This window comes from Eublepharis macularius, chromosome 11 (genome assembly GCF_028583425.1).
Source record: "Eublepharis macularius isolate TG4126 chromosome 11, MPM_Emac_v1.0, whole genome shotgun sequence".
NCBI lineage: Eukaryota > Metazoa > Chordata > Lepidosauria > Squamata > Eublepharidae > Eublepharis > Eublepharis macularius.
Window position 1 is genome coordinate 48,256,431 of NC_072800.1, and position 16,182 is coordinate 48,272,612.

Genomic DNA, 16,182 nt, shown 5'->3' on the forward strand with positions numbered 1-16,182 from the left:
CTTCTACTCTTTGTGCCGAGCAATAAATCCCACTATTTTGTGATATTATATTTAATCCATGTATGTTTTGCTTTGATCCTGTAAGCATCCTTCGAGAATTGCATCTGCATGAAAATTACGCGTAGCATAAATGTTTTATATAACCTTTAAAATGGTCATAGAGCGCTTCTTTATTAATTCACCTAGCCACGCTAAATCGTAGGATATGTGTTTACATTGATGCAACTCTGAAAAATTCGGTGAAAGAGTTCTTCAGTAAAATTATTAATAAGGGGATTCCCTGAGGTCACTTACAGACATTTTTAAAAAACCCACGCAATATTATTATAGTCGGGAATGATTCAAGCAAAAAATGTAGGCTGCAGGTTTTATTGTTGCAATAACAAATAATGTAGTGTGGTTTGTTCTGAGGTCTCTTTAACCCTTTCTGAACCGTATCTCAAGTATAAACCTGGTGTCTATTTTGCCTGGATGCAAAAGATCCTGGAGAAGCATTTGTTCAAAAAGAAGAGCGATACTAATAGTTTTTTTTTTTAAGGGAAATGCATGTGGTCGATTCAGGAGAAGATGCGCGGTATCATATGTTGACAAACATTAGCAAATGCTTGTGGGTTTTTGGAAAGAGGTGTGCTGGCCTCGTTATGGAATATTGGAGGGTTTTTTAAAAAAAAAAAAGCCCTAGGCTTTGGCAGTCGTATTGCACGAGAAAATACGAGTTTAAGTGAGAGATGGGAGGGAGTTGTAGGATGGCCTTAACAAAAAGAAAGAACCACTGGTTGACTAGCAAGACAAATACGGGAAGTCAGAAGGGGTTGAAATGCAGTGATCTTGACAAGCCCGTGGAGATGCAGCCGAGAGAAGGTCCTGCTGCAGGGAAGGCGGCGGGGGTCACGCGGCGGGGTGGGGGGTGGGGTGGGGATACCTGTGCCTTTGGGCCCCTGCCCGGGTCTCCCTTGTCACCCGGAGCCGTGAGTGGCCGGGGCAGCCGCGCGCGCGCCCCTCGTCCCGTCCCGTCCCGTCCCGTCCCGTCCCGTCCGCCGCTGGCATTCCAGCCCCGCGCGCGGGGGACATGATTGAATTATCGGCGCTTCAGCCCTGCGAGGTTTATCAGCTGCTTTGCATATCACGTGGGGGCCGGCGGGCCAATGAGCGGCGGCGTGGCGCGAGGCTGGCGCGTCAGCCCTGGTCAAGTCCGGGAGAGCGAGGATCTCTTTTTTCAGTCTCGGGGCTTTTAAAAAAGAGCCGCTGGTCTCCATGCGGATCGGGCTATGACAGCCTCCGTGCTCCTCCACCCCCGCTGGATCGAGCCCGTCATGTTCCTCTACGACAACAGCCTGGAGGAGATCAACAAGAACATGGAAGCCGGCTTCCACGCGGCGGCGGCGGCGGCGGCCAGCGGCAACTTCGCGGCGGCCAACCAGTGCCGGAACCTGATGGCGCACCCCGCGCCCCTGGCCGCCCCCGCCAGCGCCGCCGCCTACGCCGCCTCCAGCGAGGCGCCCGCCGCCGGCATGGCCGAGCCCGGCGCCGCCGCCGTCAAGCAGTGCAGCCCCTGCTCGGCCGCCGTGCAGAGCCCCTCGGGCCCCGCCGCCCTGCCCTACGGCTACTTCGGCAGCGGCTACTACCCGTGCCGCGTGGGCCACCACAACGCCGCCCTCAAGTCCTGCGCCCAGCCCGCCGCCTCCTTCGCCGACAAGTACATGGACACCTCGGTGGCCGCCGCCGCCGCCGGCGAGGACTTCACCTCCCGCGCCAAGGAGTTCGCCTTCTACCAGGGCTACGCCGCCGGACCCTACCAGCCCGTGCCCGGCTACCTGGATATGCCCGTGGTGCCCACCCTGGGCGGCCCCGGCGAGCCCCGCCACGAGTCCATGCTGCCCATGGAGGGCTACCAGCCCTGGGCCATCCCCAACGGCTGGAACGGGCAGGTCTACTGCCCCAAGGAGCAGAACCAGCCGCCCCACCTCTGGAAGTCCTCCCTGCCGGGTAATGCACCTGCGCCGGCCTCCCTGGCCCCGGGGGGCGCGCTCCCTGCCCTCTTGGCCCCCGGACCAAGCCCAGCCGCCGCACGCGCGCCCCGGGGAGCCTCGCTCGACGTCGCCTGGCTTGGGCTGCGGCCCCCGCCTTCCGAGGAGCAGCCGGGCCAGCAGCAGCGATGCTCCTCTCCTGGTCTCCCGGTCCTCCCAGGCACCACCTTGGGATCTTCTGGCGGCTTAGTACCTGCCCTCTCCATTCCAGCGGAGGAGCTCGTCTTGAGAGCGCCTCCACTTTGCCAACAGGCGCAGCTCTTGGGGGCATTCGCTATAGACTCACAAGTTTATGTGAATGCGGGTCCGTTGAAGAGCAGCGGGGCTGTCTTGCAGGGCCGGCTGCGCTCTGCTTCCTGGCCCGAAGCCGTTCCTGCTTTCTCTGTTGTAACCTTTCCCGAGATGTTTCTTTTCACGGGGTTTTCTGTTAGAATCAATATCTTTTACTCCATTTTCAACAGTATTAATAATAAGATTTGGGTCCAGTAGCGCGGCAAAGACCGGCTAGATTTCCAGGGCCTGAGCTTTCCAGAGTCCGCGCCCTCTTCCTCCGAATAAGCGCTCTGGTGCGGGAGCCTTGTCCTCTTCGCGCTGAAGTCCCGGACTTTCCCGGGAATAATTCGGTTAGCGCTGGTTCCTGCGCTCAGTGCTTGCGGCGCTATCAGCCATCTTAGTTTTCAGAGCGCTTCTGCCTTTGGTCTCACAGTAAAACTTGACTGGTGGTACTTATTTCCTTGCTCCATTTCGATTATAGCCATTAACGATGGATTTAGGGCTGTTACGGCAGCATCGTCCCTCCAAAAAACGCTTGCCCTGCCATAATCCCTTGCTGCCATGTTGCTGCTTCTCTGAACGGTACTATCACCCCGTCCCTTCTCTCTGGCATATCCATCCTTACACATTCCTCTTACTTTGCTACTAAATCATTCTGCTAGCCCGTGTAACTGCTGTTCCACCCCCATCCCCTTCTTTGGCAGTACTAAACCTAGTTAAGGGGATCGTCGTAGGAATGAATATGCATGATTAAATTAATAGGTAGACTAAGGGAGAAGCAGCTTGAAGAAGTCTGCTGCAGGGTATTAAGGCTTCCCGGTTAGCAGGGATTTTCCACTGATGCCTCAGCTCGCACACTTCATAGCTTACTGAAACTGCGTATAATTTTCCTAAAGCTCCCTAATTTGGAGCGTAAGATGTTTGCTGCGAAGTGCTGCTGGGCACAGGGAGGTAGCCGCGACCTCGTTGGTGGCTTAGAAGTCTGGGGAAGCCTGTTGATTAAAATAAAAACAACCACTTTCCCCTCCGCCCTGTTTCGAAGGAGGAAGCTGTGCTCTGATCAATCATGAATTGATAACAGGGTTTTTAATACGTGCCTTCCCGTTTGTTTGTTTGCTTTAGACGTGGTTTCCCATCCTTCAGATGCCAACTCTTACAGGCGTGGGAGAAAGAAACGAGTGCCTTACACGAAAGTCCAATTAAAAGAACTCGAAAGGGAGTATGCTACAAATAAATTCATTACCAAAGACAAGCGGAGAAGGATATCGGCCACTACAAATCTCTCAGAGAGGCAAGTCACAATCTGGTTCCAAAACAGAAGAGTGAAAGAAAAAAAAGTCATCAACAAATTGAAGACGACAAGTTAATGGGGTAAATGGAAACGCAGCTTGCTCAGAGCTTTAAGAACTATTTTTTGGTCCAGATTAAAATAATAATATTAATAATAATAATTAAAAAGACAGGACAATGAACCTTTTCTTTCACAGGAACTTTGCGTCTTTGGAACTTTTGAAAAAGTATGACTAGTAGAAATGTGTTTAAGACGGATAATTCTCCAAAAACCGAAAAGAGGCCATTTAAGTGACTGATTGTAGAGTCCAAACAGCCCCAAAGCAGGGGGGGGAAAGATCAGTGTCAGTTAAGAAAGATATACTTTTGTTCAATATCGTGTAAGTATTACTGTGACTATTCTAGGACACTATTTAGAACTATAATCTGGGAAATGGTTTAAAAGTGTACACACACACGCACACAAGCATGCTGACTGGTTGCTCAGGTAAATGTAGTGGAAAAATGTACAATTACTGTATGTTTTAGCAATGCATTCTATGTTTTTTCTTTTAAATGGAAGGAACTTAATGAGGATGTCAAGAATATCAATAATGATGGGAACTCTGGAGAACTAACTGAGAGGCAGCCAAAGGCAACACATACTTTGGGGGGGGGATGACCCTAGATCATTTTGCAGCTGAAGATTTCTTGATATCCTACTCAGTGGTCTACTGTTCCTGGAAGGGGACTCGACAGCTTTTACGTTCATCAAACTGTGTAAATCAAAGAAACTGGTACTTTAAAATCTTGTGTTGCTTAGATGCAAACAGCTGCATGTGTGTTATCATTGTGATGTGGGGGAGAGACAATTTTCTGGGGGGAAACAATCTCAAAGTAACCCATAATGGGGAAAATATTTTGTTTCCCAGAGATATTTTGATTTTAATGCTATATTTTGATCTATGAATAATTTGTGGAGTTTCTGCCTTTTTTCCCTACAAGGCCGCATTAGGAAGTGTAGAAATACATTTTGCAGCACTTTTTAAAACAATCAGTTATTTCAACCAGCACATTATTTTTTCCTGTTCACTATAAGATCCTATCTTGTAAATAATTTTTAAAAATCAGCGCACTGTGAAAATGTATTTGTGCACCCTTTTTTATATTTTTACTGAAAATGAAAATCTAAGAGCTGTAGATAGATATTAGTGTTAATACTGTTAATAAAATAGTCACTGTAATAAAACCTGATTAAACCCTCATTTATTCTCCTCCATATTTACATGCACCTCGTGAAGAATGTACTTCTCTTGTAGTCCTAATAAGTTCTTCTCTTAAATTACTGATATAGCCCATATTTTGCCCATAAATTATGGAGTAGAGGGAGCAAACCCATGATAACTAGCTTTGCTGAACTATAAATGTTTCAATAAGGTTAAAGAGTCAGGTATTTTGAAGGGGGGAAAGAAGATATAAAAGTAGGGCCCAAGCTTCTCTAGGAAAATGAGAAACAGTTGTTAGGCCACAAGAGCAGGAGTGCCATATTTAAGGTTTATTGGCAGGACTGGTTAAAAGTTGGGGGAAAGAGTTGGTATTTGTTGAAATGAGAGGACTAGGAAGGCCTTAAACCTTGACCTTGATTTTTTTTTTAAAAAAAGACAATTTGTGACCTTGACTTTGACAGCTCATGAATGGCCTTGTTCTGGATTAGTAGATCAAGGGCGCCACCTGGTGTTTCCACTTCAACTTTGTCTCCTTTGCAACTAAAGATGGAAGTAAAAGAAGGAGGGTCACCTGGCGCCTGTTTCACAAGGCAGCCGTGAGCAGAGCTAGTCAGTATGCTGGAAATCGCACAGGTCTGCATAGATTCTAATCTACGGCACAGATCACATGTATTGGACTGATCAGACACATCACAGTTTAAGGCGCTTTGGCTCTGAGAATGGTTTGGCAGTTGTTTTGTGGGAAGGGGCTGCCAAAGGGGGAATTTTTCCCCTCAGGAACTCTTCACTTCCTGTCTTTGCAGGTGGTCTATTACTCTAATTAGAACTACTGGACAACTTTTAAGACCAGTTGCTTTCTTTCTTTCTTAAGCAACACAGGTTGCTCTATAGTATTGGCTTCAATTACCTTACATGCAGAGAAGTTAGCCGTGTTAGTCTGTGGTAGCAAAATCAAAAAGAGTCCAGTAGCACCTTTAAGACTAACCAATTTTATTTTAGCATAAGCTTTCGAGAATCAAGTTCTCTTCGTCAGATGCCTGATACAGAGACAGATGCCTGATACAGAGAGGCATTGCCTCTTCCCTCTGCTCTTCTGTGTTTGTCCAGTCTCTGTATCAGGCATCTGACGAAGAGAACTTGATTCTCGAAAGCTTATGCTAAAATAAAATTGGTTAGTCTTAAAGGTGCTACTGGACTCTTTTTGATTTTAATTACCTTACAGAACTTCAGGTCTTAATTGATTTACTTGCAGGGGCTTACATTGTGGGAGCTTACCTGGGTAGGGGGGAAAGCTGATGTTGTAGTTGATACTACCATGCCGTTTTAGAACAATAGGGATAATTGCCTAGAAATCAAACTAAATTTGGGATTTCTTTAGTAAGTCTATTGTTGAGCTGAGTGATGTATTAAATTAGCTAATTGTGTTTGATAAATAGCTCATCAAGCCAGTTTAAAAACTCTTTTATGAAAATCACCTTTACATGAATTGAAATTAATTGATTTCCCCTGATATCCAGTTACATTAAGTTACTTTGAAGATGACTTGGCCTATCATTCTCAAATACTATATTGTAGGTGATTACAAGAAATTTTGGCTACCTTTAATACTAAGAAACTGTGTATTTGTTATAGAGATGATACTTTCAGTGCCACTGACACACTAACAATAAGACTACTTATGAAACAAAAAACAAGTGTTTGGTTGCTTAGGAAGATTTAATTCTTCCGGAAGATGCAAGATATTTAGATGGTGTCGGTGAGGAAATGAAGAAATTTTGGTGCTATTGGGTTCCTTTGAGATTTTATTTATTATTTTATTGCATTTATATTCTGTTTTTCATGGGATTCAAGGTGAGGGACCTATATGTCCCTTGAGGGGTCCCATCTACTCACTAGTCATATCTTCTTACTCTCAGGAAATGCTAAATTGTGTGCTTGCCAGCTATAAGCTGGGCCAGATAAATCGTATGATGCACAGACAGAAGGCTTAAAAACCCTGAACTCCTAAAACGATTGAGGAAGTTCAAAGGAGATAAAGGAGATTCATACCTTGTTTCTCAGGACCTCCACAGCAATTATTTCCTGGCTACAAGCGGCAAGATAGATCGATTCTGGGGAAAGTACATGGCTTCAATTTTCCAGCCAGTTTTCCTCAGAATACATCTTCCCAGAATAAGCACCAAAGTTTTGAATTCACCTGTTCCAAATGCTCTTGCTCTTGTTTATTGTCCTTATCTAGACCCCATAGGTGCTGGAATGATGCTTTCCTACATTCCGTGCATAGTAATAAGGTGCAAATTACACGGCTCTTGCATAAATTGCATTGAGTTAAAAGGGGGCGTTGGTAAGATAATCTTTCTGTGAATGTGTGGGGGCTTCTGCAAATAAATAGATTGATCCAAGTTACTTTTCTTGGATTCTTGAGCTGAATTCCACCGACCCACCCTATTTTTTAATTGGAAAAACCAATAGCAGAATTAATCCTTTTTTTAAAGTTTGTAAAATGTCATTTGTTTTCTGTAGTTTTCCAAATTTCAGTGAATGTAAAGGCAATGATATTTTAGTTCAGAGCTCTTTAAAACCAGAGGTCTCAGTTGCTTGGAGCTGAAACTTTTCAAGAACAAAAAGTCAACATATACACCTGATTGTGACTAAAGAAGCGATAGCTACTAGATCATTCGCTGATGCATATTCTCTCTGTGTGTTGATGTACCCTTAAATCATTTAAAATACAAGTTGACAGACTGTATTGTGTAGCGTATAGAGTGTTAGGCTAGGACTGGGAAGATTTGAGTTCAAATCTCCACTGCTATGAAGCCCACTTGGCGACCCCAGGCCAGCCACCCTCTCAGTCTAATCCACTGTGCAGAAGTATTGAGGACAAAACGGTGGAGGGTGGAACTCCCTCGAGGAAATGCAGGATAATGAGATGGTCGATACAGCTTGTTATTAGGTTACAGGAGGAGCCGGCGACTTCTGCAAGACCCTAATCTTCCTTCTCTTCTACGGACCAACATGGCTACCCACCTGAAACAGCCTTCATCAATTTTGCAATTAGTGAACCGATTTATGTATATTTTATAATGTAAACTTGTGTGTACCGTATGTGGACCTATATACCAACGCGAACAGATGCAGAACTACGTGCTCATTCCGCAAAAGAAAATGCCACCTGGTTCTATGGAGGGCTCTCCTTGAGCTCGATTTGTAGAAGTGACTTGGGATGCGGCATGCTTCTCTTCGGGCACTTTGACATCCGGCTTAACCCTGTGATGCACAACGGGTTTCCGTGGAGATTAACGAGGCTTTCTTTTAGACAAGGTATTTAAGGGGGAGGGGAGAAAGGGGGGATGGCTGATATATAAATATTAGATAGATCTATGTAAACGTACATATGAAAAAATATATATCCCCTCCTCCCTTCGTGCTGCAGGTAGCTAAAATACTGCGAAAAATTTCCCCTGACAGGTCGGCGGCCTTTCTCACTTTCTCACTTTTTTAATTAAAAAAGGGAGAACAGAACGCATTAAAGTTAAAAATAAACCGTTGAACTTACTTTTTTAATAAATGAAGTCTATAGACTAAAAGACTCGTTTTTAAAGAAAATTTTGTCATTACATTTTAATTTTCAGTAGTGTGTGTAGGTATGTGTGTGTGTATTTAATAGCACTAACAGCAGCAGGACGGCAGTAATAGCAGCGAAGATAGTAGCAGCAGACAGGGTAGCAACAGGAGCAGGGGCGGTCATAACTGCAGAGATGTAACCTCGGCTCTTCCTTAACGGAACTGCAAAATTTCTTTTGAATGCAGTAAGTATTGCATTTAACATAGTACTATTTTTTTTCTCCTGAAGGGAAATTAAAAAATTAATCAACGATTCCAGATTCTGTAATGAGGGTTTTGTAAAATGCCTCGGCGGTTCAACTCTGCTGCATATGGCGGACGTTCAGTCAGTTGGTTTCTTCTTCAAAATATTTTCTTAGTTCCGTTGACACTCTGGAAAGATACGTTTAAGCAAGGGCCGGAAATGTTTGGTTTCTTCGGGTACAGAGACGATTTAAAAATAACGTCTGCACCCAGTATACATCGGGTCTGATCCTGATTCTAGAGCTCTTAGTAGAACCCTCGTCAATGACTGCAACTGAATCAGGAAATTCCCTGGTTTGGAAAGTGGCCCCCCATCCATTTTTTTTAAAAAAATCTTTCCTTCTGGGTTTGGATTCTGAACATTCAAAAATGCATAGATAAGATATTAACAGGCAGTCACCCTATCATAACATCGTTTACCACGGAGCAAATAATTTCAGTCGGATTCACTTTCACAGGAATATGTTCAGGATTGCAGAGATCTCGCCTTGGCTTCCAAGAGTTTTCTCGCTTGATTCAACTAGCTCGCACGGCTTCCGATTTCAGGGATGGATTTTATTAGTGCCTTAACGTAACATTTCAGGGGCTTATTTGCTTAAGGAGGAAACATGCTTCTATGTATGGCTACGATCGGAGGGGGCTTGAAATGAATGCAATAGTTCCTCTAACATAAATCCACTGCCCGGGTTTAGTCGGATTTGCAGCACGACTTTCTTAAACGCATCGAATCCAAACGGTTCCAAACTAGGAAATGTTCCCAAGTCAAGTGACTTTAAGAGGACAGATTTAGGCCGGAATAGCTTTAAAACTGACTCCCACAAGTTTAGTGGATCGGGTCCACAATGCCCTCCTCAATCCCAGGCCGACGCTGCTCTGCCCCATAGAACCTACAGCAGAAGAGATCCTAAACCCCAGCTAATGCATGTCTACTCCAAAGGTCATCAGACTGGATTTAATCCCTGATTGCACATCGGGTTGCAATTTTCTAAATTCCAAATTATAGATTGGGATAGATCTTCCTTCAAACCTGCTCTTGAACAATGGGCTACCGCTTCTTCTTCCTCTAGCCTTCCATGCCTTTACCGTCTTTGGCTTGGTAATAGAAATGCATAGATGTGCCTGGAGGTGTCTCGTGCAGGGGGTGTGCCTATTATTTATTGCCTTCATTTACCCTTAAACTGTTGGCACATATATTTCCAAGAACAAATTGCTGCTCTTGTATCACGCTTTCCACTCTCCCCCATCTGCCGCCTGCCTCCTAAAATATATGCGTAATATCGCCTTTATAAGAACATCTATCAAAAAAGAAACCCGCCCCATCCACACCGAGTGGAGAACGCGGGTGGAGCTGGATCTTACGTTTTCTTTAAGGGTTCTGTGGGAACGCTCTGATGTAATTTCCTTCCAAAAGCAAAATAAAATCAGAAAGCAGCAAGGTCTTAAGATGTCCAATTGATTTTAATGGCATGTACTTGTTAATAATTCTGTTTTGTCTCTCGAGCTGTAAGTAGATCTATATCTGCAATTGCTTTATTTTGAAGGAAAAGATGCATAACTTCCCTGGGACCGGAATTTTTTCCCTTGGCGTGGAAAAATATTAAATTTAGGGAAACAAAAAAATCAGGCTCTGTAGTATTCTGTGGCACAGTGTTTTTTTCCGATCGATTTCTGGTAACAGCAGGAAAGCTCTGCCAACTGAAGGAATAATTAGGCACGAAAGATGCAAAATAAATTCCAGCGTTGCCGTTCTTCCAATAGCGCATCCCTTTCAGCAGCAAGCTGGTCCTTCTTCCAAATCTCCTTCGCAGAATTCTTACAGAGCGGAAAGGACCTAAGAGATGGGCGAGGGGTAGGCAGTTTTTTTAAACTCCCCCCCCCTCCCCAATAAGCCACATTGAGTGTGTCATTGCCTTGCAAACTCCGGGCAACAACGAAGGTGTTTTGCAACAGGAAATAACATTTGACAGCAGTTTATTTCCTAGAAGGATTTCAAGTGTAACTGCGAATCAATATCTCACCTATTGCTCCCCCCCAACATACTTCCGTTTAAAAATACGCAGTTCTTTGCGCCGCCAGTCGTAATGATTGGGGTACAGAGTATGTTAGGCTTTTCCGGAAATTACTTGATTTGTTCGCTTGTACCGAAGGGCTGGGCAGGGCTGGGGGGAGCAATCGGCAATGATTTCAGCTTCAGAACTGTGGATTTAGGGTGCTTTTTAAAATGACCGTAGCTGAATTCAAATACCCGTTTCAACACTAAAATGGCCAGTCTCTCTGCTGAAAGACGGGGAAAGTAAAATGTTTAATGTGGAGAAAGCCTAAATTAAAGAGGCCTCGTTCTGCCGGATCAGGACGAATCTGAAACAAATCCAAATACAGACAGACTGGCCTAGAAGAAGAAAGGTCCCCCGGTAGCCAAGCATAACCCCTCCAGTTCCGAAGAAGTAAAGACCAGTTCCACATATCTGAATAGGGTCGTCTGGGTGCCTCTCTCTAAGTTTCAATTTTGCGTTCTCCCCCGCCCCGAGCCCTTCTTCTTCTCTTTTTTTTTCGGGCGAAGAACGGGGGGGAAAGGAGGTGGCCTCCGGAATGAAACTGGAGGGAGCATTTCTAACGGATCGCCGGCCACTTTGGAGAGCAAGGCCCTTCCTCTGATTAGTATTGGTGCGGATCGAGACCTGCCAGCTGCAGAACTGGGACCGTTCCTCACTGGCGCTGGAGAAATAGACCAAATATGGCGCGCAGGCAAACCCAGTGGCCTTGGCCGCTCCTGCAGCTGATTTCCGATTCAAGATCCCCAAAGAGAGCATCTTCCCCTCCGCCCGCCCGCCCGCCCGCCCCCCCTCGCTCTCTCCCTCCCTCCCGTCTCTTCATGCAGCGTGAAAGCAAGCGCCCTCTTCTACGTAGGAAAGGTCAAGTCCTACAACGCACAATCCACGGTCATTACTGTACTCTGACCCATGGTGATCGGGGAGGGAACGCCCGGGTGTCCCCTAATCACAAACATTTGGACTCTCCTTCTAGCGAGGTGGCGGGGGCGGGGTGGGGGTGGGGGTGAATACACGGGATTACGCAGCTCTCGACTCTTATTGCCCGTACCTTGTTTTGCCTGATAAATCGCCTTTGGAACTTTAATCAGAAGGATTTGGGAGGAAGAAGGCGCGATTAGCGTGAGAGGTCCGGGCACGTTTGGCGCGGGTCCTTAGCGCGAAGGAGCGTTAACCCTTGGGAATGCTCTGCTGATCTTCGGGGGATTCCCGCTGGCGATGGTTCGAGAGGACCCGGCTGGGATGGGGCCTTCTTGGCAGCGGGGGTCTCTCCCCTCCCCCCTGATAATCGCGATTGATTTGGAGCTTTGGAGGCCAGCGCGGGAACCTGCGAGTCCGCCTGCCCTTTCACGTTTTGCTCCAGCAGACGGGACCTTGGAGACTGGGGTAAGGCTATTCCATAACTACGACGCCTCTGCTCAGAAGGACAGCTTCCAATGCCTTCGCTTTTGCCCGACTGAATTAAAAGGGTTCAGGGCTCGCGGTTTCTCCAACAGTGTCTCTGGGAGTCGCTTTCTATCAGCTTCTGTTCCCCTCCCCCGATTTTCTCACCCCAAATCCTGCCTTTAAACACCCTTTCTATCAGCTTCTGACCCCCCCCCCAAACTTCTTCATCCCAGCCATCCCGTTTCATATATTACATAAGAATATTACATAAGGAATCCGGGTTCTTTTTTTAAAAATCTGGATCGTGGCTATCTGGCATTTAACAAAATAATGAAAGTCCCCCTCCCGCAGAAATGCTGTTGGCAGCACGAAATAATGCTGGTACAAACAAAGCAAAAGGCTAAACGCTGGGAAGCCTCGGTTTACCTGGATTTGCTGACCAGTAAAAATGTGCTTAAACAGGAACGGGAGGGGGGAGTACAGAGTTGTCTATTTGTCAGTACTATAATTCGAAAAACATTTCTAGATTTCTGTTTGGGTAACTGAATTTTTCTCTCCCCCTATTTCAAACTTGCTGTCAAACAGGAGGGGGCTTAGGTTGACTGTTTGTTTGTTAGAGCAAGGTTTCTTTGGCTTCTTTGAAGGCTGCTTATGAATCTAAAACCTCAAAAGATGAGTGAAGCCTTCATGATAAATGAAGGAATTCGCTAATACCTCCTCCAGTCTGATTATTATATTTTGCTGCCTACCCTGCATTCATAGAAGAAAGCAGAAGACTCTCCCCACCCCACACAAATCTAGTCGAATCCATTCTCTTTATTTAGAATATCAAAAATCGTCTAAAAGCGCATCTCCAATTATTGTAATCCGGGCCTTGTCTTCGAAATGCCTTTGGGTTTGTGTTGTTGGTGCACCAAATAGTGCTTTGCTGTGTACCTTTGCCTAGGTTTAAATACAGTTCATTACACAAAAGCTCTTATTGGGAGGACACTAAACAGAGACAGGCCGAGGGATAAGGCGAGGTATTCCGTTTTTCTCCTGGCAATTACTTATCTGGTCATTATTGATGCAAACGAGGCAAATGGCGCAGAGGACGGCTATCCAATATCTATCATCCCATTTCGGAGCTCCAACGATGCCAGCCATATTCTGCAGAAGAGGAATCTTAAAGGCATCCATCCCCCTCCTCCGTTAGTATCCTCTTCTTCCAGCGGCTGGGTCTGCCAGATCAGGCAGCCCGATCCTAAGTGTTTTTACTCAGGAGTAAGCATCCACTGATTCCATGATACTTTCTTTCGAGTAAATGTACATGGGAGTGCAATGTGACAAGGCGTCTACTCGGAAGTAGCTCACATTATGTTCACTGGGGATTACTCTCTGTTAAATGTGCACAGCGTGACAGCCGACATCCTGTGTCACTGTCTTGTCCTTTGGATTTTGTCTAGAGCAGCGGAGTGAGATTGCAGTGGCATTATGTAAACCCGGCTGATGTTTGTTTTTTGTGTTAAGATCTTTGAACATGTATACTTAGAGTATTGAAGCTTCATGGTGGATAAATGGTATCGAGTGAGTCTTTCCCTTTCCAGATCCTCAAGAATGGCTTTAGTAATACTTGAGCAACAAGGAAGAGAGTCTGCGTCTTTGCTTGGTGACTTAAATTTAAAAAAATGGGGGGAGGGGTCCGTTAGAACAGGTGGCACTATTGTACAGATGGGAAAGTATTTCCATATTAGCAAACCTTGTTTCGGTGCCGATCCAGGTAGTGCAACCATCTAATATACTTTTGTACAGTCAGCAGACAGACAACCCGACAGACAGAAACGTCGGGGGATAAGGAGGAGGGGAATAAGGCACAATTCTTTCAGTGTAAGTTTTTATCCCTGTTTCGTTGACTGACAAACTTAAGGTCAAGTTCAAGGTATCACCTGGGACAGTACTTCAAAATATGTCATACTGGGAATGTTGTGGTGTGGTTGTTTTTTTGCTGTTTATAGAAGAAGAGGAAACAAAGGAGCAAGAAGACACGGCAGCGATTCTTTCATAAAACACCACCAGGTCCTGAATCCGTGGCTGGGCTTCTCTTCATGATGTCCCAGCACATGGTTTTTTACATTTACCCGCAGTGTATATGGGTCTCCCTCTTTTGAAGCAGCAAGCTGCTAAAGCGGTTCTGGAGAGACCGTGATGCCCTGTTTAAAAGTATTAAAGTTCCGCATCTGCTGTATAAAAGAAAAGGAGAATGGCGGTTCTGTAATGATAATCCACTGGAGTTTTTCCTGGGCCGTGGCAATGACTATGGGAGTAAATATGAGGAACAGTAAGAGCAATGTATGGATCTCGGTCAGTCAAAGAAGGGCCTTCGGAATCACAGAACGCGCTTCTTCTTCTTGCTTCCTTTTTCTTTGCAAATGATTCCCAAATGCAAATGATCGGACAGTATAAAAGAGTTTAATAGTGTGAAGGTTTTCTGAGAAAACACAGACGCTGTTGGAAAGTGTTGTGATGGTACAAATGCGTAGCTGATCTTGTAGAGAGGTATGCAGAAAAACACTCGTGTGGCCATGATTTGACAAAGGTGTCTTGGCTTTTTAAACTCTTTATTTTTAAAATTACATTTATGCTACATAGATGGAAAGATTCTGATATATTAAATGCCACCAGTACATATAATGTCAGTAAATAACATACCTTTTCAAAAAGAAAAAGGGAAACCATGAGAAAGATAGAAAAGAGATTACTTTGAAGTAAATTTCATTCGAAACTATGGGACTTCAAAAACAGAGAGGAATAATTATTCTACAGGATGTGAGAGGATTAAATTATAACTCTCCGATCTACAATAGCTTTAGAAAGAGGACAAAAAAAACAAGAATTTTGCAAAATAATAGGTAGTCCTTACGAGAATGAAACGATTAAATCATAATATTTAATTACTTTGTCCCTTGATAAATAAGGGTATTTTAGAAAATGAAATTAAAACAGAAGCTAGTCATTTCTTTTAATAGCCAGAATTTAAAAGCACATTCTTGTAATTAAATGTGCTTGGGAAGGATCCAGAGAACTTTAAGCACATTTAAGCCGTTTCAGGAGAGTTAATCATGTGCATAAATGTGTTCCAGTTAAAACCATGGTGCCTAAGAGTGCTCCATTTTGCCACAATCATGGCCTATGTGCCTACTTCCCATCTTGTTAGCATTGGGTCTAGACTAAAATATTCAACTGAAAGTAACCTCCATTGAAATCAACTCTTTTTTCCAGATAAATAAGAACGATTTGTTTTCAAAACAAATTAGCATTACTGCAGAAAGCAACAAAAACATACCATTATACTATCTATTGTTTGTTTGTATTCAGAAGTTAAACATCTACACTTTTCAAATCTAAATGTCATGGATAACCGACATTAGATGACTTAGGTAACTTAGACTGTATTTTGTTAATATTCAATGCTTGCTAGGGAAATAGGGGAGAAGATACTATTTTAGGTATCTTATAAATACATGATAACTCTGGAAACATGCCCATACTGGGGCACGATCCATCGAGCGTTAAGGTCTTTTGAATACCGTAGACTGAGATGGGATCACACGCGGAAATCCGACCTATTGGAATTAGTGGGATTTAAAAGTGTTTAAACTGGCATGACCCGTCACCTGCAATTTATTTATATATTTATAGAATCAGATCTTTTTTTAAAAAAAAAGTCAATGTATGTTTTAGAACAATAATTAAAATAGCACAGCGAAAAGAATGGAGGAAAGAATGATTTGACAATGTTTAAATTAAAATATTATTTGACAAGCTGTGTTACCGTAGCATTATATTGCTTTTATTAAAAAAAGCCGTGAATTTATAAAATATATTATTTCTTTTCTTTTTTAAGGGGCGCTCTCAGTAAACCTCATTCACACACATGCAACCCAAAACGATATGGTACAGAAAAATCTTCTGTATGGTCTCGAATTTATTTTTGTGCAAATACAAGGTATCTAAAGATCGGACATATAGCCACTAGACAGCTACAGTACACGCACATACACAAGCAATATATTGAAGGGATTGGCGTCACAAATCCCCTAAATCTAA

General features: G+C 44.3%; 1 protein-coding gene across 1 annotated transcript; it reads left to right on the plus strand.

The window, feature by feature from the left end:
- The first annotated feature begins 1,268 nt into the window (after positions 1–1,268).
- HOXA13 (homeobox A13) lies at positions 1,269–3,667 on the plus strand. The gene is made up of 2 exons (XM_054991822.1): positions 1,269–1,986; positions 3,423–3,667. The coding sequence occupies exons 1-2, from the start codon at positions 1,269–1,271 to the stop codon at positions 3,665–3,667; spliced, it is 963 nt and encodes a 320-aa protein (XP_054847797.1).
- Positions 3,668–16,182: the final 12,515 nt, after the last annotated feature.

Bases quoted from the DNA above. Each gene is read 5' to 3' on its own strand.
- HOXA13 (XM_054991822.1), top strand. From the start codon at position 1,269: ATGACAGCCTCCGTGCTCCTCCACCCCCGCTGGATCGAGCCCGTCATG. The intron at 1,987-3,422 runs GTAATGCACCTG...TGTTTGCTTTAG, and splicing joins CTGGAAGTCCTCCCTGCCGG to ACGTGGTTTCCCATCCTTCA.